This window comes from Gavialis gangeticus, unplaced genomic scaffold (genome assembly GCF_001723915.1).
Source record: "Gavialis gangeticus isolate Ggan-Ray unplaced genomic scaffold, GavGan_comp1, whole genome shotgun sequence".
NCBI classification, from domain to species: Eukaryota; Metazoa; Chordata; order Crocodylia; family Gavialidae; genus Gavialis; species Gavialis gangeticus.
This window is the reverse complement of record NW_017729022.1, coordinates 159,106,601-159,130,311: the sequence shown is the minus strand read 5'-3', so window position 1 is coordinate 159,130,311 and position 23,711 is coordinate 159,106,601. Positions and strand designations below refer to the sequence as shown.

Below are 23,711 nucleotides of genomic sequence, written 5' to 3'. Positions count from 1 at the left end.
CCCGTACAGTGCCCAGCCCCCTCGCAGGAGTGGCAGCTGTTGGGGCGCTCATGGCGTGCTACTCACAGAACCCTCAGCGGCGTGCTCTGGCACAGCCCTGGCCACCTGGGACATGGTGCTGCCTGTGTATGCCACATGCAGCTGACCTGGGCCAGTTGGCTGACGTGCAGAGCAGAACCGGGCCGCTCTTGCTTCCACTTGGGGTTCCAGCACTGCAGGTAGAAGCTGTGGAACCCTTGGACTGGGCTGGGTCCCCTCCATGTGCTCCGTGCATCGTCAGTCTGGGCTGGCTCTGTACAGGCAGGACTCGGCCCGGCCTGGGGGCATGAGGTCCCTGTCTGGGTCTGGCAGGCATGCAGCCATGGGGCTGTAGGTCCAAGGGGGGGATGCTGTTGCAGGTGGCAGCAGATCACAGCCAGGCAGCAGCCCCCACTGGCAGACTGCTGCAGTGGGTAGAGGGTGCAGGGGCCACTCTAGGTTAGAGTTGCTTCAGCATTTTAGCTGGCACAAGGGGCTGGTGTCCCCAGATACCAACTGGCTGGGCCTCAGAAGCTCCTAAGGGCAAATAGTCCTGAGCTGCTCGCAAGGGCAGCTTTTTACACTGCTGGCCCCAGCCTCTAGCTCCCCCCTAGCTGAAGATCCAGGAGTTGCTGGGCAGGGTCAGTTTGCCCGAAGTGGCACAACTTGCACCAAAGTGCTTGTTCAGGCACGTGTGCTGAGGCAGAAATCTCTGGCACAAATTTGTACTGCTGTTATTTGAGCTGCTGAAAGCACATGTGCCTGTATGTGTGGACATGCCCCAAGAGCTTGCTGATAGAGGTCTTCTGAATGTTAAGTGTCAGCCCCATTTTCTTGTGTGCCTCGGTAAAAATGTTGATGATTGATCAAAGGTCTGCTTCTGAATGAGCATGCACTACAGCATCATCAGTGTACTGGAGCTTGATGATTGAGGTCAGGGTGGTCTTGGTTTTGGCTTGGAGTTGGCTGTGATTAAACAGTTTACCTTCCATTTGGTAGTTTAGCTTCACTCCGACTGAAAGCTTGTTGGTAGTCAGCTGTAGCATCGCGGTAAGGAATATCGAGAAGAGTGTTGGAGCAATGATGCAGCCTTGCTTAACTCCTCTTTTAGCCTTGAAGGGATTTATGATAGTTCTGTTACTGAGAACTATTGCTCGCATATTGTCATGGAGCAGGCAAAGAATGGTGACAAATTTCAGTGGGCATCCATACTTCAGAAGGATCCTCCGCAGTGCTTCTTGGTTTGCAATTGAAAGCTTTCATGAGGTCAAAGAAAGCCATGTAGGGTGGTTTATGTTGTTCCCAACATCTTCACTGCTTGCCAGCTGCAGGAAAAACCACGTCACTTTTGCCTCTTAATGCCAGAAACCCAAACTGAGATTCTGGGAGCAGCTCTTCAGCAATTGGAAGGAGATGGTTCAATGCTCTAGGACAGGGCTGTTAAACTCACCTTGTGCCCTGGACCAGATCTGGGGCACTGGGCTCCTTGTGGGCCAGCTCCAGTCCAGAACATGTGGCAGCTCTTGCTTTAGCACAGGGCACATGGTGGCCATGGCAGCTTCAGCATGGGGGCATTGATAGAGTCTGCAGCTGAGGACAAAGCAGCATGAAGGCATCTAGGGTTGTATCAACGCTTGCTCATTCTCCTGCCCCTGATTGCCATGTTCACTGGAGCCCAAGGCTTGCAGGTTCTCCACCAAGCCATCCCTCCCTACTTCTGGTGGCCCACCAGTAGTCTGACAGGCTGGATTGAGTCAGTCTGCAGGCAAGATCTAGCCCACAGGGCATATGTTTGACACCTCTCCTCTATGATCTAGGCTGTTTAGATAGGTCATATTTCTCTGCTTCTTATCCATAATACTTTATTGGCCATTTGGCATAATATTCTTACTTCTTTCTTTAAGAACAAAAAATATCTCAAGGGAATCTTTGTATTTATAATATTTTGCCTTACTACTTGAACTTTCCCGTCCTTTTCTTCAGTTTCTCATTGTTAGGGGAGCTTGTGTAAAAGCAGATTTTTTTTATTTAATTAATCTACTAATACTTATTCCTCGTAATACTCTGTTCACATTCAGCTAATTGGCCGCATTGGGAATGATTTCAGTTTGCAAATTAGTCTTTAAAGCACATATTCATAAGCAGCAAAAATTCCTGAATCTTGTTTTATAAAATAAGAAGACTAATAAGTCTTTTTTTAAGACAAATAATTTTCAGAAACAGAATAACTTATCAAACTTATAAATTATAGACTCCTTTAATAAACCATCAGAAATGTTATGCTGAGCTAACTAAAATCCCTGTTAACTGGCATGAGTGATGAATGGGGGATGTTAGTAAGCTAAAAGTGCTAGTTAACTGAGGCACAGGTTTCCGGCCAGTTGTTGGGGGGGTGGGGAGCCTGTGGCAGTGGCAGTGGCTCCACCTGGCTCTGAACCCGGGTGGGGCGGGAGGGGCCGCAGCAATCACTTCCAGGGCAGGTGGGTCCCAGCTGTACCCTAGCAGCTCCAGCTGAGGCCCTGTCCCAGGTGCTGGGAGCCCCGCAGGGCAGGGAGGTGGGAGAGTCCGGCCTCTCTCCCTGTGACAGGCACTGCACCCAGCTGCTCCACACGGGCCTGAGGGGCTGGAGCTGCTGCCCGGGGATGCGGGGCTTCAAGCTCTAACCCTGGGCAGGGTGCGGCGGAAAGTGCCAGGGTCAGGTTTCTCCCCCACCTCCCTGCCCCCCATGTCTGGCTTCATGCCACTCCTCCTCTTCCCCCAAATGCCAAGGCAGCCCACCCACAGATTGCTGCGGGGGGGGAGTTGTGTGCACGCAGCCAGGTAAGAAAGTGGTGCAGCAGGCAGGAAAGCGGCAGGGTGTGGTGCCATGTGTGTCCTGCGGCTGAAATTCCGGTTGATTGAGTATTTTGGTTAGTAAAATCCCAGATAATAGGGATTTTACTGTATTTCACACCTTTTTTAAATATATAGGCTGTCTAGGATTAAGGGTGTTGGATATATACCTTTTTATTGCAGTTGATTTAAGGTTATGGAAAAATTAGGTTTGTTTCCAGGTTAGAAAATGATTTTGTTAATGTGCTGCAGGGAGACTACACAAGCTAAGTTTACTAAAACTTAAAAAACTAGAATGGCTTGTTAGTTAATACCAATAAAGTCAAACTGAATTTGTTGAAGGGCAACATTAGTTTGACAAACTGCATTTCTGTCTGAATTTTAATTGTAATATCTTTTCCCCAGTATATATTTGCTTTGTACACTTGACAACACTTTGGATAATCGCTTTCTGTGTTATGTTAGTAGGCAGCTGCACCACTTTTTTGTATTCCTCAGGGGAGCTTGCATGTGTGCTGCTCCTTACACTTTACAAGAGGGTGCTTATCAGTAAGATGCAGCACTGCTAGGAAGGGGAAGATTGGAAAAGTAAGAGCCTGAACATGTAAGATGTCTTTTTTTGGCTTGGCCAAAATAGCTTTCAAGATTTCAATTGCAGAACAGAAAAAAAAGTCTTAATTTTAAATTAAATACAAAATGCACTCTTCACTACACTGTCCAAACAGCATGAAATCACAAAACTTATTTTTAGATTAATTAGTTGAAAAAATAGCAAGTTGTTTGTCTTAGTTTTTGTTGCACTGTTGGATAAGATTGTGCTGGAACAGTTATGATTAATGTTTTAATAAAATGTATTGCAATTTCTAATTTCTATGCAAAATAATTTTAATTTGGGTTATAGGCGTGCTACATCTTTCTCTACAAGTGTATATGTGCTTTTTCTTATTTGTAATTAAGCATTCTTTTCCCTTCTCTTTTGAAGAGAAATACCAGCCGTCAGACAAAGCCACTGAAGGTTCAGGTTATGCATTCGTGTATTGTTGCCCATCAGAGCTTTGGTTTGAAACTCCTGACTTGGCTTGGCAATGTGATTGGATATTCAGGTAGGCAAACTTGAATGGTTTTATTGGTTAATTTAGAGGCAGACAATCCTAGAAATAACAGAAAAATAAGTTGTTAAATGGCTTACTTCAGATATGCAGTCTGTATGACTAACCCATTAATTTGTCTCTCATTCTAATTTTTTGCTCTTGAGTTTGTGTTCCCCAAATTCTAACCCTCATATAAAAGTGTTCTGAGTCTTACTTCACACAAGGTCTTCATAAAGTCCTTGTGCAGTTTTAAACTTTAATAACTTAGGTTGTAGGTATGATGGAAACAATCTGTAAACGGAATTTAAAAGCAAATTTATTAAAGTTTTAGGACAATTAGAGTACACAATGCTAGACTTCAACATAACCATCATGATACAGTGCTCAATCCGATCTTTCAACTCATTGAAAATGTTTCCCAGTTGCTCTTGAGTTACTGCACTAATTGCATTGCTGATCCTAAGTTCCACTGAAGAATGTGGTTTTGACTAGTAAACTACACTTTTAACATGTCCTCATGAAAAGAAGTCCAGCGGTGACAAGTCAGGTGAACGAGGTGGCCAAGCCATTGGTCCACCTCTGCCTATCCACTTCTCTGGGAGAATGTCATTTAGGAACAGTTGTACATTCAGAGTGTAGTGGCATGGAGCTCCATCTTATTTAAGAATAAATTTGTTATTACTTTTGAAGTCTAGCATTGTGTACTCCAGTTGTCCTAAAACTTTAATACATTTGCTTTTAAATGCCGTTTACAGATTGTTTCTATCATACCTACAACCTAAGTTATTAAAGTTTAAAAATGCACAAGGACTTTATGAAGACCCTATATACTTATATTGATTTTTTTGGTTTCTTTGGTTGGCACTGAATGAGAACTTCAAGAATTGCTGTTGAATGGTAAGTGCTGGATATCTCTCAACACTTGATCATTTTAAATGAGTAAACTTAAATGCAACCATTTTGTTTACACATCTCAACATTATTAAAATGTTAGTCCAGTATTTACCTGAATACAAGAGGACTCTGAATGTAAGATGACCCCCCGCCCAGTCATTAGGTTCTATACACAGAGAATTTATAAATTTATTATACATTTTCATGTATGGAATCTAGTTATTGGAGACTCATCTTAAATATTTCCCCCCACTATTGGAGGTTGTGTGGGGAGAAGTGATGCTGGGGACAGTAATGGGGAAGGTGGTAGGGGGCACATACAGTGGGTGAGACAGGGGGCATACAGTGTGGGGGGTGGAAGGGCAGGCAATAGGGCGCTGTAAAGAGGGAGCAGTGGGGAATAGGCAGTAGGGGTGCAAGTGGTAGGGGGCAGGCAGAGAGGCAGGCAGCTTGCCTTTCCCTGTCCCCTCCTCTTTCTCCCTCCACACTGCTTCTGCCCCCCACAGGCTCAGGTCCTTGCCCCTCCTTCCTGACTTCCCTCCCACCACACTCTTTCCCCCTTACCTTTGCTCTGTGCCAGCAGGCTTGGTCCCTGATACAGCCTGGGGCACAGAACATGGCTCCAGCCTGGCCCCATAGCAGTGGTGCAGAGCTGGTACTGCTGGTACAGGACTGGGCTGCAGTATGTGCAACATACTCCATGTTCCTGGCTGCAGGGAGGGCAAGCCTGCCAGAGCTAAGCAATGGTAAGGAACAGCATAGGAGAGAAGGGAGAAGTGGCTAGAGGGGGAGGAAAGATTAGGGGCTGTGTGCAAGGAGTGACTGGGCATGCAGAGGCAGTGGGGGCCAGGCATTAGCTGTAGCTCCAGCCCTAGCCCCTGTTACCCACTGCCTCATGCTTGACTAAGGCAAGGGGCTTTTTTCCCCATGTTAAATAGGGGGGAAGAAAAACCTCCTTTTCAAATTGAATAAATATGGTAATGAGTATGACTTCCTTTTATTAAGGACAACAAAACTTACTATGTCTGATCTGTTACGGTGTACTTAAGAAATGTACTTAAAGCTTTACACAGACAAGTACTAGGGAAGGAGGCTTGTTTCAGGGAATCAGTATATACAAGGTCATTTCATGGACAGGTACCTTGTCAGCTTTTGGCTGAAGAACTCTGTTCTTGTCATGGGAACAGAGGTAGGAAAGAAGAACTAATTAATGGAGCCATAGGCTTAAAATGACTTATTTGTTTCTTTTGTTTCCTGTCTAAATGTAAAGAAGCAGAGTGGAAGTTTGGGTAGGGTTTGAAGAGAGAGTGAATGAGAGAGACAGTGGAAGCTAGGACAAAGTGAGTTTGTACATATCAATTTTGATTGAAACCTGCTTGAAAACTATTGTTTCTGTTGCACTCAAGACAATAATCTTATAGAAGTATTAGTATTGTATTTTCATAGTTTCATAGGTTGTTAGGGGCTAGAAGGGACCTTGTAGATTATCAGGTCCAGTCCCCCTACACTAGGCAGGAAGAGACAACTGGGGTCAAGTGACTCCAGCGAGGTGACTGTCCAGTCTCCTTTCGAAGATTTCCAGGGTAGGTAGCTGTACCACCACTGGAGGGGAGTTTATTCTACAGTCTGAACACCTTGACTGTGAAGGAGTTTTTTCCTGGAATTGAGCCTGAAATGGCCTTCCAGGAGTTTGTATCCATTGGTCCTAGTCTTCTCTAGGGGTGCCCTGGTGAACAGGTGTTCACCGAGTTCTTGATGCACTCCCCTGATGTAGCAGTAAGCTGCTACCAAGTCCCCTCTGTCTTCTCTTCTGTAGGCTGAAAAGGCCCAAGTCCCTTGGCCTCTCCTTGTATGGCTTGTCTTGCAGGTCCCCAATCATACAGGTGGCTCTTCTCTGGACTCTCTCAAGTTTTTCCACATCCTTGTTGAAGTGTGGTGCCCAGAACTGGACACAGTACTCCAGCTGCGGTCTCACCAGCGTGGAGTACAGTGGGAGCATCACTTCCTTAGTTTTGCATGAGATGCAACAGCTAATGCATGCCAGCGTATTGTTTGCCCTGCTGGCCACAGCATCACACTGCCGGCTCACATTAATGCGATGGTTGATCACTACCCCTAGGTTCCTTTCAGCTATGTCTCTGTACATCACTTCATATAGAAATATGTAGTAACATGTTAATTTGATTTGACTATGAACTTATTATACAATGTCAAGTTTAAATTATGGGAATCAGAATTTTCAAAGACATTCTGGGTAGTGATAGGCGCTGCAGATTTTTGTATAGCATTGCACCTGTTATTTTTTAACCACAACATCTTTTTGCAAATTCTGTACCAAAATGTCAAATGACTCAACTTTAAGTTCAATTATGATTCAGAAGGAAAAAAATGTTCCCTGATGAACCATGTGCTTGTATCTTGTCTGAGCTCTGTATAAAATTACCTTGACTGACTTAAACACTTCAGAAATATATTATTATAATGTCCTTTCAAGTATTGTTTTTTGATGTGAAACTTGGTTAGAAATAAGAGATTGCCCTTAGGTTTTTTTTTACTGCCTCTTCCAGGCATCCTGATTCCTCTCATTTACTTTGTACAAGCCCGGGATTCATTGAGCACTCCTCACATAGTCTGAAGGGAGAAATGGGCCCTAGAGATGGTTGAGCTCCTAGTTTTGCCTTGAGAGAGGGAGATCCACCCACAGAGGTGGCTCTGTACCCACACAATTAGTGATAATTGGGTTTCTGAAATGTGTTTGTACCTTTGGCAGCATGTGAAGTTCAAATTATACCGCTGTGTTTGCATTTCAGTATGCAGTTACTTGAATATGACATCTGTGTTAGCAGACATCAGCTCTTCAAAAATAAATTATCTGTACATCTTCTGTTGTACAAAGACTGCAGAGTCTATTCAGTCTTTATTGTTTGTTTGTCTGTTATAATCAGGTCAGACTGGAAGAGTCAAATATGCATGCACAGTATGCCTGATAAGACTTTTAGTAGTTACTTTTGAAAAGAAAAAGCTAAAATGTGTATTTGAAAACACAAACCTTTCCATATTAAAAGAATGCCTTGATTACACTATCAAACATGAAGAAGTTAGGAAAAATCAGAATGAACAAGGCCATTATGTGGTGATTCTGTTAGGGGAGTGTAACCTCCTTTTATTCAGGCCACTTTGCTAGGAAATAAGATGGGCAAATATACTTTTAAAAGGAGTGATCTGAACTTTTGCAGTTAGCCAGCATAAGACACTCAACATTTTGCAATATAACAATCACAGAAAAGGTTTCTCTACGCCTTTGAAACAAATCATTATCTGGTACAGCAGTTGCCAGTAATCCATAAGGTTAGTACAAGGCTCAGGAAAGTCCTTTATGTAAATGTGTGTGGTCATAGTAGCACAGAACAACATATTAAACGGTGAGGAAATTACTCTACTGTTTATGTAGGCTTTGTTTCTGGAATGTTTTTGCTGAGCCACTGAGACTGATAGCCTGCAATCCTGTTTATTTGATAGCATTTTTCTGTTTGCTATCTCTGACATTGTCCATGGCTGCTAAATATGGTACAGATAATAAAGCAATTGTTCCATGAGAAGTGCTGCTATTTACTTGTTGCCTCTTCTGGAATGCTGCAATTTTGGTTTAGTCAACAACAACATAACTGAAAATGGTTTGCAGCAGCTCTACTCCTAGTGTCTGCATTTAAAATGGTTTTAACACTAAAGTAGACTTTACAAAAATGTTTTTAATATTGTTGTAAAAAATGTTGGTTGGCAGTGATTAGACTTTTCAGCGCAAGGTTTTTGGGTTGTATCCTCCTGCTGCTTGTAAAATGTACTTGAAAGTGGCTAAACTTTTATTTTAAGAAGGAATGTCTAGAAAAAGATATATTTTATGTTTCAAGGCCCGCTGCACCAAGATCCCCTCCCTTCTGGGGCTTTGCAACAGGTATGACCCTCTTGCAGCCCTAGTAGAGCCTGCAGAGCTGCCAGCTCCTGCAGGCAAGGGAGGATCACTCATCCCTACTTTCCCTAAGACTAAATGCAGAGTGGTCGTCATGGGATTCTCCCTCCTGAGGGGATCTGAGGGGGCAATCTGCTGCTCCGATCCCCTAGCCTGGGAGGTCTGCTACTTCCCGGGGGCCCGCATCTGGGACATAGCAGGGAGGATCCCAAAGATTATCTGGCCCTCCGACCACTACCCTATGCTCCTTATCCATGTGGGCACAAATGACGTGGCTTGGAGCAATCCCAGCTGGGTCATGAGAGACTACAGGGCTCTGGGAGCGGGGCTTAGGGGGTTGGGGGCGCAGGTGGTCTTTTCCTCGCTCCTCCTGGTTGTGGGTCATGGGCTCAGGAGGAAGAGACAGGTTGAGGTAGTCAACCAAAGACTGTGGTGCTGGTGTCATCGTGAAGGCTTCGGCTTCCACGATCACAATCCGCTCTTTGGTGAGAGAGGCAGTGGGATGCTGGGGAGAGACGGCCTCCACCTCACTCCCCTGGGGAGGAGGCTCTTCCCAGCCAGACTTGCTGACCTGCTCCACCAGACTTTAAACTGAGCCCACTGGGAGATGTGGGACTACTGCCACTGCAAGCCCACTGGGCAGCTTTTGTAAACCTAGGGAGCTAAGGCACTCAAGGGAACCCACCCCTACCCCAGCCCCAGAGCAATCCACAGGGAAGGCAAGGGCCCCCTAATGGGACACTTAACGTGCCTGTACACAAATGCCAGGAGCTTGGGGAACAAACAGGAGGAACTGGTCCTCCTGCTAAATAAAAAGGATTACAATCTCATAGGTATAACAGAGACCTGGTGGGACTCCACCTATGACTAGGCCACAAGTATAGATGGCTATACCTTGTAGAGGAGAGAGCATGTGTGTGTATATAAAACAAACAAACAAACAAACAAAAGTGTTGGGGAGGTAGCTCTCTATGTCAAGGAAAGCTATGCATCCTTGCAAGTTGACACTGGTACTTAGGAGTGATGATTTGAGACTCTGTGGGTCAAAATCCATGGTGAATAAGACACAGGGGACGCAGTGGTGGGAGTCTACTACACCTCCTAGCCAGGATCAAGAGCTTGACCAGGAATTCACCAGGGAATTAGCTGAGGCTGTGCACTCCTGGTGCATGGTTGTCATGGGAGATTTCAACTACCCTGACATCTCATGGGAAGAGCACTCAGCCACATCCGAATGGTCACAAAGGTTTCTCGTGTGTGGATGAGCTCTATCTGACTTGAGAAGTCTGTGGGCCAATGAGAGGCAAGGTGCTGCTCTACCTGGTACTGGCAGCGGGGGATGACTTAATCAGCGACCTAACGATCGAAGGGAAGCTGGGAGACAGTGACCATGAGCTGAGCACCTTCACCATCTGCCATAAAGCTGGCAAGTCACTCAGAAAAGCAGAAGCCCTCAACTTCAAAAAAGCTGACTTTGACAAGCTCAGGAGGCTTGTTGGCGAGGCCCTAAGGGACCTCGACCCAAAGGGGAGGGGTGTTCAGGAAGAGTGGTTGCTTCTAATGGGAGCAGTCCTGGAAGCTCAAGCAGTGTCCCCTTTGGCTCTGCAGGGAACTAGTGGACCTCCTGCATCTAAAAAGAAAGACTTATAAAGGATGGAAGACTGGATCCCCCCCAAAGGAAGAGTATTCTGCACTGGTCCGGACCTGCAGGGAGCGAACCAGAAAAGCCAAGACTGCGACTGAACTCCAACTGGCCACATGTATCAAGAACAATAAAAAGTCCTTTTTTAGATTTGTGGGGAGCCAGAGAAAAAGCAAGGGTAACGTTGGATCTCTGTTAAACCATATGGGACAACTGATAACCAATGCCCAGGAAAAAGCCAACCTGTTTAATGGGTATTTTGCATTGGTTTTTCACCAGCCCCAAGGGACAGCCCTGCTCAATATGGTACGGGGCAGCCAGGGCGAAGGAGAATTGTTACCCTTCATCAATGTTGATCATGTGAAGGCACACCTTGAGAGGCTGGACATCTTCAAGTCAGCTGGCACAGACAGCTTACACCCCAGGGTACTTAAGGAGCTGGCAAGCATCATAACCCAGCCCCTGGCATGGATCTACGAGAACTTGTGGTGCTCAGGCGAAGTGCCCGAAGATTGGAAAAAGGCCAGCGTGCCTATCTTCAAGAAAGGGAGGAAAGTAGATCTGGGGAACTACAGGCCCATCAGCCTGACATCTGTCTTGGGGCAGATCTTGGAAAAAATCATCGAAGAGTCCATTCTTGACAAACTGGCTGAAGGCAACTTCCTGGGGGATAGCCAGCACAGGTTTGTTGTGAGTAGGTCTTGCCGGACAAATCTCATCTCCTTCTTTGACCAGGTGACATCATGTGGTGGACAAGGGAGAAGAGATTGATGTCATATATCTTGATTTTAAAAAAGCCTTCGATCTGGTATCCCACAATCATCTCATAGACAAACTGGCCAACTGTGGCCTCGGCTACATCAGAGTCCACTGGCTGGGGAATTGGCTCCGAGGTTGGACCCAGAGAATGGTGTTTGATGGAAGTCAGTCATCGTGGTGTGCCATGACCAGTGGGGTCCCCCAAGGCTCACTCCTTGGGCCTGTTCTTTTCAACATCTTCATTAATGATGTGCAATGCTGGGCTTTTTCCTGCAGGGTCCCAGACCAACTGGAGCAGGCACTGTGTGCACTGGATTTGGCATGGAGGAGGGTCCATGAGCCTGATCCACGGCCAGCTCTGTGCCATTCATACAGTCCATGATCTGGTCCTGCACCACTCATCTGGCCTGCAGGGCCAGACAAGTGTGATACTGTTACAGTAGATTATATGAATTTCCATTCTTTCAAATGGCTAGATAAACACCCTTGCTGGGATCATTTGACCCCAGTACTCTTTCCTGCCGTGGCAGGGGGTTGGACTCGATCTGCTCAGGTCCTTTCCAATCCTGCTAACTATGAAATACACGTAAGAATAAACTTTTGTGTGTTATCGAACTTGAATATTTATTTCATAATTTTTTTTCTCTATAAGATGGCCTTCGTCGGATATTGTGCCAGGTTGGTTTACAAGAGGGACCAGATGGTGAAAACTCTTCTCTTGTGGATAAACTGATGCTCTCTGATTCTAAGCTGTGGAAAGGTAATTTGTCCATAATTTTTACCAAGAATGTTCATTTGTGCTTGAATATCACAGTGGCAGTTTTTACTTTGTCATACCTGCTTTAGGCAGGTTTACTACCATCCATTGTAGATGCAGTTGCCTGGTTGCTGGTTCCTGTTTCTTAGCTCTTTCCAATATGCTGAATGATAAAATTATCATTTTAACCCATTAGTAAGATGGAGGTTGGCTTTTTGTTTAGATCTGATTTTTTTCCCCCCCAAAATACTGCCAAATTCACGTTAAACAGATGGACCTGAAACTTGCTCTTTGAACTGGGGACACAAGATGAACTTTGGTATAAATGTATTGTGTATCTGCGCCCAGAGAAGTGCAAATTTGAGACTTCCAAAAGTAGATGCTACCCTCTTCCAAAATGTTTTTTTTAATGTGTTTGTTTATGAATAGAGATATATTGAGTCTCAGTTATTGTTGTTCAGGCTGTATCCAAGTCCTTATATTGTCCTCTTTTTATATTGTTGCCTTTTTTGCTGAGAATACCCAGTGCAGGTAATTGGAGCAGCTCATACCTCTGTGAGCAGCCTCTACGTCTACAGATATCCAAACACACTGAAATAACAGCAATGTGATGACCTGTATATTGATGTGTCAGTTCAGGAAGTGGTGTGCAGAGTTTGTGCTGCAAATTTTGGGTCCTTTGGTGTAGGATTTGTTGAACATATTTATCCATCTCCAAATCGGTATATTTTAAAAATGACATTTAAAACAAACGTTACAAAACCAGGAAAAACATGGTTTGCCTCCTAACTATGCTAGAAATATGTTTTTTAAAGCCTTACCATTTCTGAACAGATGCTGTTTTCTCTGCTTCCCAAAGTTCTAGATATTCATTCTCTAGTGATACATATATTCCTATGGCACTGGCTTTGATCTGGGGAATAATGGAGATTGGAAGACACCCCCTGGTCATTAAGACCAAGTGAATGATAAAGTACCCCAATCTCCCAGTGGGACTCATTAGGGCATGGATCACAGTTTTAAACACTTCAATATTTCTCCAACATTGCTATCTTTCTTCCTCTCTGCTGACCTCCAGATGTCTTGAGGAGGCATGTGGCAATGTGATCTCTCTCCCATAGGATGATAATCAAACAGGGAAAGTTTAAGGTTGGAAGTAAGTGTAGTGTAAATAGATTGACTTCTTCCCCTTCCCTCCCTCCTCTCTTTCCCCCAGTTCTTTCTAATACCTGTTTTATGTGGTTGAGTGTTTTAATGTTTCGCAGAATTTTCTGTTTTTGACTGCAGATTTTAGTATTTGGGAAGACTGGTATCTTAGCTCCCCTTTAACAAAGTTTGTTTTTTTTTGGTATAGAATCTCCCACATAAATAAGTAGAGGAACACTTCGCATTTCTGTTGTAACTTGAATTGCTTTTTCCCTTTTGTATTCTGCGCACAATCATTCCTCGTTAAACAGAATAAATGTTAATGGTGTTTGTTTTAAGTGACTTACAAAGATTTTACTTAGAAAAATCTGTCTTGAATTAGTGATGGAATCTGTGGAGGGTTAGTGAAAATTATACAAATATGTATTTTAAAACAAAATAGGTCTGAATTGGTTTCTTCATTTACCTGGGAAGTTCTGTATTTAGTGTTTTTCCATTTCCAATTCAACAGTTAACTGAATCAGTAAATACACTGAAAGATGTAGGGAAGAAGAAATCATCTTACAGGAAAAGTTTCTTTTTTGGTTCTGAATATTTTCCTCATCACTTACTGCTACCTTCCATATGTTGTTGAAATTCTCTTCAGATTGAGGAGAGAATTTTCTTTGTTTTCTGCAAGGGTACTGTTATGGTTGTTTCTGTAATTGTTTGGTAGAGAATAATGGTATATAATAACACACAACTTTTCTCAATAGGGGCTAGAAGTGTGTACCATCAGTTATTTATGAGCAGTCTACTTATGGATTTGAAATACAAGAAGCTTTTTGCTATCCGGTTTGCAAGAGTAAGTAATTTTCTTATATTGTATGTTAAATGATTCAAAAGATATAGCTTTGAAACCATGCAAGAGTTTCAGCTAGAGCAGTGATTCTCAATCAGGGTGCTGTAGCACCTTATAGTGCCCAAGATTCTTTCAGGTTGCCATATGGTACCACACATCATTTCTGAACACATCCTTACCATGATTATCTTTTGAACCATATTTTCACACAGTCGTAGTGCTGTTAGGTGTGAAAATGTGATTCACAAGATAAACCCGCAGATTTCAAATAGGAATAATGTCAAAGAACTCGGAAAGACCTGTTGTGGTCTTTCTCAGTTCTTTGCAACTCAGAAGGACCACAGAGAAATAATAGAGAAAAATTGCTTGATTATTTTTCTGTAGTTAGAAAAAGAGTGAAAACTAAGAATTGGAATTTTCGAGTGGTGCTTTGAGTCCAGTGAGTTTGAGAAATACTGAGCTAGAGTTTACAACATTTTGTCTTAAAAAAGTTAACACAGGATTTTTTTGTCTTGAAATATTGTCCTTAATCTCTCTTGGTTGGATGGAACTACTTTTAAATAAAAACATATATTTATTATGAGATCTTGTCCTATGAAAAGAAAATAGAGCCTTTAAGTTACTGAAATACAGCAGTTCTTTATAAAATTTCAGAGTGCAACACCTCTGATATTTTATCTTCCTGGGCAGTTGTCTGGAGTCGCGTTGCTTGAGAAACTACTTATTGGCCATTGGTGGTATGTGAGTTGTTGCAGTGCTTACCCAGAGGTGGTTTTTGAAAGGAAACCACACTTTTATTAACCTTTTTATGTTAACAAGTGATTGAAATGCTATAAAATCAGTCTTCTGCTTGCTTTCTTGCCTGAAACAAATCACTCTAGTTTTTCACTTGCTAGTACAAAAAAAAAAAAGTCTTAATTGTTGGAATTAGAGTGAGTAGATGTTAAGCCTGGACTGCTAAATTTATCACAATCACTTTTGAAAGGTGTCTTTTAATGAACCATTCAGCAGGGGTGTGTGAAGCAGGCCGTATTCAATTTGGATTCGGCCTGATTCGGGGGATAGTGATTCGATTCACTGATTTGGATCACTGTCCTGATTTGATTCGGCTGAATCTGAAGATTTGATTCTGATTCTGAGAATCAGCGATTCAGCCATAGACATGTTTTTTCTACATAGCTTGGGGTACCAGGTGTGGCTTATGAACGCCAAGATGGTGGGGCAGATGGAGCGTCCCACAGGAGCACAGCGGGGCTCCCGGCATGCTTGGCAGCAGACCCCATCTTCCCCGCTATGCCCCACGGCTCAGTGATCAGCCACAGGGAACCTCGGGTGTCTCCCGAGACCCAGGAGGCACCAGTCACCAAGGCTGGGGGGGCTCCCCTGCACACTCCATGGTGGACCTGGAAGTGGACCGGATATACTTCTGGTCCACTTCCAGGTCTGCTGCTGAGCACACTGTGGACCCCCCGCGCTCCCATGGTATGGTCCATCCACTCTAGCATCTCGGCATTCATGAGCCACCTGGTACCTTGAGGTATGCAGAAAAAATATATAAAGCTGTGTCTATGGCCGAATTGTCAAATCTCTCCGAATTGAATCGGAGGCTTCCAATTTGATTTGGAGAGATTAATAGGTCTCCCGATTTGATTTAGATTTGGAGATTTGGCTGCTGAATCAGGCTGAATCTCCTCCAAATCGAATCAGCGACCAAAGCTTCACATAGCCCTACTATTCAGAGTTTGAATTACAGCTTTGACTCTTGCGGGGGGTCTGCAGAAAAAATTAAATTGGTTCATTGATTAACAAGTCCACCTAAGTAAAGGAGGAGTCTGATTGGAGACCTATCCAGGTTTTCAAATCTTACAGGGGAGCTCTCAGCTCTTATGGGGGGGGCTCAGTCCTCTCGAGCTCCCCCTTAATTCACACCCTGGATCCACTAGCACGAGGGTTTTCAACCTTTTTTGGTTGGTGTACCCCGGCGGCCAGTGGAGAAGCAGGCAGTCCCCCAGCGGCCGGTCGATGAATGGGAGGGGGGTGCCCCCTGCACCCACACTGTGCTCGGCAACAAAACCACAGCCCCAGTGAAAACAAAAGTGCCGGAGGCATGTGGCGCTGCAGGTGGTGCAAAGTGCTGGCAGCCCCACTTCCCTGTGCTGCTGCCGCATACCCAAGTACTTCCAGGGGTATGCGTACCCCTGGTTGACAACCCCTGCATTAGCATACTCCTCTTCATCTAGCATTGAATTTCTCCAGTGCTGACTTTAAATTTAAAGAAAGCAGGTCAGTGTGGATCAGAGGTGAATTTCCCCCTTGTTGTTTAGAATTACCGGCAGTTGCAGAGAGATTTTATGGAGGATGATCACGAGCGGGCAGTGTCGGTGACTGCTCTATCTGTCCAACTCTTCACTGTTCCTACTCTGGTGAGTAGTGCTTGCCTTTTTTAAAACTGATAGTTGGCACTCCTTGCCTTTTTTTGCCTCCTTGATAGAACTATGAGCGATTGCAGAGTGATTATGTGAAAGATGACCACGACAGAGAGTTCTCAATTGCTGACCTCTCGGTACAGATATTCACAGTGCCTTCACTTGTAAGTACTAAATGATTAAAAAAGGAAGCTTTTTGTTAGGTGCTGCAGTAAGATCATGAGCTCAGACTGTTAGATTTCTCTGTATGTTTGTAGTACTGCTATGCAAATACAAAGTGCTGCTGACTTTTATGAAAACATATCAAATAGTTTGTAAGTACAATTACAGCTTGCTTAAGTAAAAGTTAATCAGCATTATACATTTTCTGTTTGGATGTCGTAGAGGTCAGAGGAGTTTGGAAATTTTGGGTTTAACTCATTTCTTTTGAGTTTCTTTGCTATTTTATTTAATAGATGGTCACCTCCATGTACATGCACACATTAAGATGCATATTTTTGCAGTTTTTTAGCTAAATTCAATCAAGCCAAAAACCAGTATTTGTAAGTATTACCATTAAATGTTGCTATACCAGTTGCCAACTTATGAGTTGTGACCCCAAGGAGGGCCACAAGAACTAAATCTAGTGAACTTGTCCCTGTTTCATTAATAGGTAAATGGCCCTGCTTTAACTCTCCCTTAGGAGTAAGACCAGGCCCAGTGATAGTTACTGTGGAGCAGACAAGGTATGGTTCCCATCTTATTGCAGGCATACAAGTTACCACTATTAGGGTAAATCCCCATGCCATATTATTTAAGGGCATAGGATCTGTGCTGTTAATTTTTTAAGAGGATCTGGAGATTTGCTGTCCCCCAGCAGCTCTCTTGTGATTATATCCCTATGCCTTCATTTAGTGAGAGCTTAAACTGGAGCAATTTATCTGTGAATGAAACAGAATTAAGTCCTTAAACCAATGTGGCTAGAACCAAAAACCCAGCATATTCAGCTTAACTTTCACTTAACTGGTACCTGCAGTTACACCACGTTATGATGTCTGCAATTAATAATGAGTGACAACTTACCCTTCCTTAGCCAGTGCATGGAAACTGTCTACTATTATCAATGCCAAGTTGAAACTAAACAGGGTTTCTTTAATCTTCTTTCAGTCAAGGCTAAGATGCCCCCATTTAGCTTTTTCTGTTAGGTCAGCATGGTCTTATTCTACACTGGAAAGCAGTTGAGAAAAGCCCTGACCCTGTTGTGGGGATGTGATCAGTGGTAGCTCTTTGTATGAGTTGCACAAAATTGTCCCCACTGTAAATGAGTTAAGGTCAGCAAAAGTTTGGACACAGGTGTGTTATACAGTGTGGCTTTAGAGCTTGCCACCCCATGGTGTGGTATTGCACTTACCATGACTCCTGTAACCTTCCTGGATTTCCAGGGAGCCCAGAGGTAGTCAGGAATTAAAATCCCCCTACCATTGTTGTTTTCTGATTTATCAAGTCTCGTAAAACAAACATGTTATTCCTTTGGTTCTTCCAGGCTCAAACCCTTTTTCCCTGGGGATTGCCAATTTACCCTTGTTTTAGGACTTGAGACTTCGCCAGTTGCACTCCAGCCTGTGCCACTCAAAATCTTTTCCTCATTTCTGTTCCCAATTAAAACTTTCCTCTCCCTTGGGAGAGTCTTCACATCCTTTGGTATTGTGCTTGAATCCTGACAGGCTTCCTCAGTCTTGTATTATTGCACTACAGAAGAGTCTCCTTGTAGTTCTGTCTTGATTCCAGACTTCTCTTGGCTGAATTAAGAATATTCTCTTTTTACTTTAAAGGGACAGACCAACAATTGAGCTTTATTTTAAAAATATATAGATGCTTCTTGAATTATGAAAACCTTTTTCTAACAAACCATTTTCAGTATAATGTAACAAAATATTACAGATAAATTGAAGAGTAAGTACTCTGTCTTTGTGAGAGTGGATTTGGAAGCTAAATAAAATGAACAAAAATGAGTTGCATGACTAGAATTGTTGCTAAAATGCTTAAAATTTTCCAGGTAGAATTAGCTTAAAGGAAAATTGAAGTACTGCAGAAACCTTGAAATTATGGCAGCTGGTTGGGAGTCTTTAAAAAAGGATTTCAAGATAGCTGTTCTGTATTGCCAATTTTTATGTTTGCTAGGTGCTGGGAGTGTCTTCTGGAAATGAGTCAAGACCTGAGGTTATCGTCCTACCTCAATGTCTGACTTACTCTGTGGCCTAGATTTGATGTTAAAATCTTTTACTCAGCTGTAAAGTGGAGACATCACATTGTATGGTGGTGTTAGGCTGGTCTGACTAGCATTAGTAATGCTTGTTTTCTCAGTGTAGTTTTTTATTAAAAGGAAAAATTGTTAAGTTTCCTCATACAGCAGAAGAAAACTGAAAAAGTGTGGAAATTGAGTTGCCTTCTGTAAGGAATACAAAAAGGAAAAGGACTGAGGCAGAGAAACTCTTTTTTTACTTTATTTTGAGATAGGAAGGTAAAGTTTCAAAACAACAAGTGCAGTAACATTAGAATAAAAGCCTCATTTATTTCCAGATTTATACCGGCTTCCTCAGATATGGGGCCATTATATATTTGCTCTTATCTTTATTGAAAAACTTTAAATTACTCTTACAACACAGGTTTTTGATAGTGGTATGTCAAAGAAGAAGTACGAGGTAACATCTGAAGTGGAATAATGTAGTTACGCAGCTAGATTTTGATTTTCTTTGCTGAACGCTGTGAATCTCATTTTTCTATTTAAGTAATATTAAAATATAAAGGAACATATCAACAGTATCAGTTGTCTGGCTGTAAATGAATAGATTTGAGTGATAAAATTGAAGTAGTTTACTTTTTATTCCTGTCAGTAGTGTCTGTTGATTTATATAACAAACTTTTATGTACTTTGGTGTAGGCACGAATGCTGATAACTGAAGAAAATCTTATGACCACTATCATCAAAACCTTTGTGGACCACTTAAGGCACCGTGATATTCAAGGCAGGTTTCAGTTCGAACGATATACTGCCCTGCAAGCATTTAAATTCAGGCGTGTTCAGAGTCTTATTTCAGATCTCAAGTAAGTGTCTTAATACTTACCAAATTAAAAAGTACTTAAAAATTTAGAATAACTTACTCATTTTTCCTCTGTTGTTCAGGTATGTGTTGATAAGCAAGCCAGCTGATTGGTCAGATGACCTGAGACAAAAGTTTCTAGAAGGTTTTGATGCCTTTTTAGAATTACTCAAGTGTATGCAGGTATGTGAATCTGCAAATCTCGAAAGGTTGTATTCTGTCTTAACAGAAAGAGTAATGAACAAGATAGACTGTTTATTAGTGTTTTAAAATACAAAATGAACTTATTTTTTCTTCTGTGTGTGTATAAAAAGTAAAATAAAATGTGTGTGTGTACATATTCCTCTGTATGTGTACGGTTCTCTCATACAGTTAAGACAATGCACGTTTAAACGTGTGACAAAAGTATTCCATCTTTGCCAGCTTCCACTATGTTTGAGTGTCCTATATATTATTTGAAATGAATTGCTTCTGAGCTCTGTACAAACACATTGGGAGAGCAAGTCCTTTTCAGAAGGAACATATAAGCTAACAGATATACATACCCAGTGATATCTTTCACTGCGATCACTGTCAACCATATTATCTTAAAAGAAGTAAGATGAGTGCAGCTTTTACAAGGACAAGCAATTGTGAAGATAGAGGCCTGGCCAACTAATCTGTACTTTTTCAGTGCTGTGTGGCTAGATAATAGTCTCTGAAGTTTTTGTGAAGATTTTTTAATACATTTACAGTGTGCTGCAATAATCAGACCACTCTTTCATGTTCTTTTCAATTTTAAATTATATTTATCCACACACTAGTTTGGTACCTAGAGGCTTTTTTTCTTTTGTGAGTTTGCTGATTCATTTAGAACAAATACAGGGAATTTTAAAATAGGATTTTCTATTATGGGTCTCATAAATTGTCTTGTCCATTAGCCTTGTGTCCTAGCCTTCTGAATTGTATGGCAGCTTATCTTCTTTTCTTTTAAAATTTTGTACTTTGATATATCTTCAGTGGGTTTATTCATCATACAAAATTAGCAGTGTTTTAAAGTAAGTGATTACTTTTTTTTGTTTAGTCACTAGGGATTTTGAGAGACAGTTGACCTGTATGATTCTGTTTTTAGGGCATGGATCCAATAACCCGTCAAGTAGGACAGCACATAGAAATGGAACCAGAGTGGGAAGCAGCCTTTACATTACAGATGAAATTAACACTTGTTATTTCAATGATGCAGGACTGGTGTGCATTAGATGTAAGCTGCTTCTTGTTTTAGCCTATGAATGTATAAAGGAAGATGCAGGTAGATAAATATCTAGTTGAAGTAGTCTAAAAAACCATACATACCTGTTATGTCAATCTTAATTATTTATTCTGTTAAAGAAGTGTCTCTACAAACAGGCTAACAAAACAAAGGAAAAAGTTAGGGTCCCAACCTACGCATATACCTTTTAGAAGGGTCACAGATCACAATTGTTCTATATATTTTAGAGTTCAAACAAGCATCCAATATTTGAGACTGATACGATGTCTTTAAGAGAGCAGTCATAGATAGAAGAGAGAATGAATATTCACTGGAAAATTTACTAGATCCCCATACATATTTGATACTATTCAAGGGGAAAGCAGATTGCTGTAGCCTATAGGATCTGCTGAGTAGGACTTCAAATGTGGCTAGGGCTCCCTTGGAACGAGTGAGCCCACTATAGCCAGAGGCTCAGGTCAGCCTTAATTTGTCACTTTGTTGCATTTGTATTTTTTGTTAGCCCAACATAATGATAGTACTTGGTAGACTCATCTAGTACCAGGTATGCAATAACCATTGTTACATTTAATTATACTTGCCTAGGTTTGCCCTGATCTACATCCTCCTTAACATGTGACTACTTCTTTTTGGAAATGGGGGGAAACAATAACTTGAATTAAAAGGAATTTTTAAAAATTAAGGTATTAAGCTTGTATTAATAAAGACAAAAATAAAATTTGCACATAGAAACAAGTATTTACTCAGTTATCTTAGGCCAAGTATTACACATTATGTTATTTCAAAGAGCTCAGTAATCTTTATAATTATGTAAGCCACAATCTTTTTTTGTAGGAAAAGGTACTCATTGAAGCTTATAAGAAATGTCTGAGTGTGCTGATGCACTGTCACAGTGGTTTTGCTGATGGAGAACAGCCTATCATGCTCAATATGTGTGGACATTCAGTTGAGACCATCAGATATTGTGTTTCTCAGGAAAAAGTTAGCATTCATCTTCCAGTATCTCGGTTGCTTGCAGGTAGGAACTACTTAGTTTTAAAAAGGAATTGTTGCATACACCTAACACAGTAGTTCTCAAACTTCCTGAAGTCTTATAACCCTTTCATATCAGGTCTTCTGCTGCAGAACCCCCTTCCCCCTACCATAAAACCTGACACAGAGCCAGGTGACCCAGCCCAGCAATGACAGTGTACCTGCTGGCCCACTCTGTCATTACCTTTAATCTCTTTGCAGAACCACAGGGTTCCCTGGAACATATTTTGTAAACCGCTGACCCAGCATAAGGAACTTACAGTCACACTGAGCTTAAGTAGAATCCATTGCTCAGTAGCCACTTCCCCAGTCTGTTAAAGACATTCCCCCATGCCTGTGTCTATGCTGACTGTGCCTGCTGAAGACTTGCTCAAGCCCTAGGAATCTCCAGGATTGGGAATTTGGCATAACTTCTTTTCCCTTTGTCACCTGGATTTGGCCTGTGGGGGTATATGGTCTAGTCTGTAAGTGTCCTGCAGGCCAGATGATCTACTTCCACAGGCTGTATCTGGCTTGTGGGCCATATGTTTGACGCCCCTGCTTTAGATAATGGATGTTAATTAGAGAATATTGGTTTTCTGTGAGGTGACCAAATACTGAGCAAAAAGCATGTAAACTGTTTACCTGCATAATAGTTGCAGGACAACTGAAAAAACGTGATTCTTGTATAATATATTTAGTAGCATGTGCATGTTAGATACGTTTGCCAGGTATTTGCTCATCTGCAGAACCTGTTAAGGGGCTCTACTTCAGAAAAAGGGCAGGTACAGTAGTGAGAAGTTCAGTATGGAAAGAGTGAAATAATTTTAAAAGGCCTCTTTGCACCTATTGAAATACATTTGCTGAATTTAATAGTATATTATCTGCTAGTTCTATCCTCTGTTTGATGAAGAGGGTTAGCATCACTTTTGGATAAAACAGAATTTATAAAGTAGTAACTAAACTTATCTGAATATGTCTGCATTGTGTCTCACATATTGTCATAAGTGTCTTGAGAAGTGAATGAAAAATAAATTATCTATGTCCCACAAGGCTTGGGGACTTCTGGCGTTATATACCAATAAGTCTTAAAGCTACATGGAAAACTTAATATGGATTGTTAATATTACAATAGATGCATCTTCAGGACTGTTTTGAAGAATGTATATAATAATATGCTCACTTTATTATCTAATATAGGTTTGCATGTCTTGTTAAGTAAAAGTGAAGTGGCTTACAAGTTTCCAGAGCTGCTACCACTGGTATGTGACATTTAATGTTTGTTATACACTTTAAAGTGTCATGTTACCCTTAAGTAATAAAGGTAACAAAATAACTTTTTAGGCATACACTTGTGTGCACTATATACATTTCTGTGTGGATCAGCGGTTGGAAAAATACAGTCTGTGAGATGTATCTGGTCTGCAGAGCCATTTATCCAGCCCATGGTGGTTGGGGGGTGGCTTCAGAAGAATTTTTGCGGAAGGAGGTTTTGCCAGGTGTCGGGGAGAAGCAGAAGTGATGATGCTGTAGTGGGGAGTGGTGATTGTCTCTAGGGTTCTGGTGACACGGGGTGGGTTGTAACCAGCTTGTGCTCAGAGCTAAGTTCTGTTAAAGTGGCTTCCTCACAACAAAATCCTTATTAACCCCTGGTGTAGACAGTCTTTACAAGCTAGGTAAAACAATCTCTTTGCCTTGCTGGTAATTCTTTAGGCATGAGTCTTTAAGCTATTAGTGTGTGTTTTTAATTATTTAAACATTTGAAGAAGATACATGGTTTGGATTGTTTCATACCCTGTCTCTATTTAATGTTTAAAGCTGATTTGGGACTGCTTCCAGGAACTAGATTCTTTCCTGTATAGTGGAGGCTGTATGTCCTCTCCTTGTTTATTTCCTACCCCCCACGTCTCACTTCATTGTACCATTAATTTTTAATATAAATGTGGACATTGCTTAAGTGAGAAGTTAAAAACAATCTAAATGGAAAGAGTGTGTTGC

General features: G+C 42.1%; 1 protein-coding gene across 2 annotated transcripts in view; it reads left to right on the top strand.

Moving 5' to 3' along the window:
* UBR2 (ubiquitin protein ligase E3 component n-recognin 2) overlaps positions 1-23,711 on the top strand; it is a 119,359-nt gene that overhangs the window by 20,339 nt on the left and 75,309 nt on the right. The window contains exons 8-16 of one of the 2 annotated variants that reach the window (XM_019516393.1): positions 3,833-3,953; positions 11,856-11,963; positions 13,862-13,950; positions 16,439-16,537; positions 19,294-19,457; positions 19,537-19,636; positions 20,565-20,693; positions 21,537-21,720; positions 22,914-22,975. In XM_019516393.1, coding sequence (XP_019371938.1) covers positions 3,833-3,953; positions 11,856-11,963; positions 13,862-13,950; positions 16,439-16,537; positions 19,294-19,457; positions 19,537-19,636; positions 20,565-20,693; positions 21,537-21,720; positions 22,914-22,975 — 1,056 coding nt within the window. Of the gene's footprint in view, positions 1-3,832; positions 3,954-11,855; positions 11,964-13,861; positions 13,951-16,271; positions 16,371-16,438; positions 16,538-19,293; positions 19,458-19,536; positions 19,637-20,564; positions 20,694-21,536; positions 21,721-22,913; positions 22,976-23,711 lie in introns of both variants that reach the window. The other variant, XM_019516392.1, reaches the window with a different exon arrangement.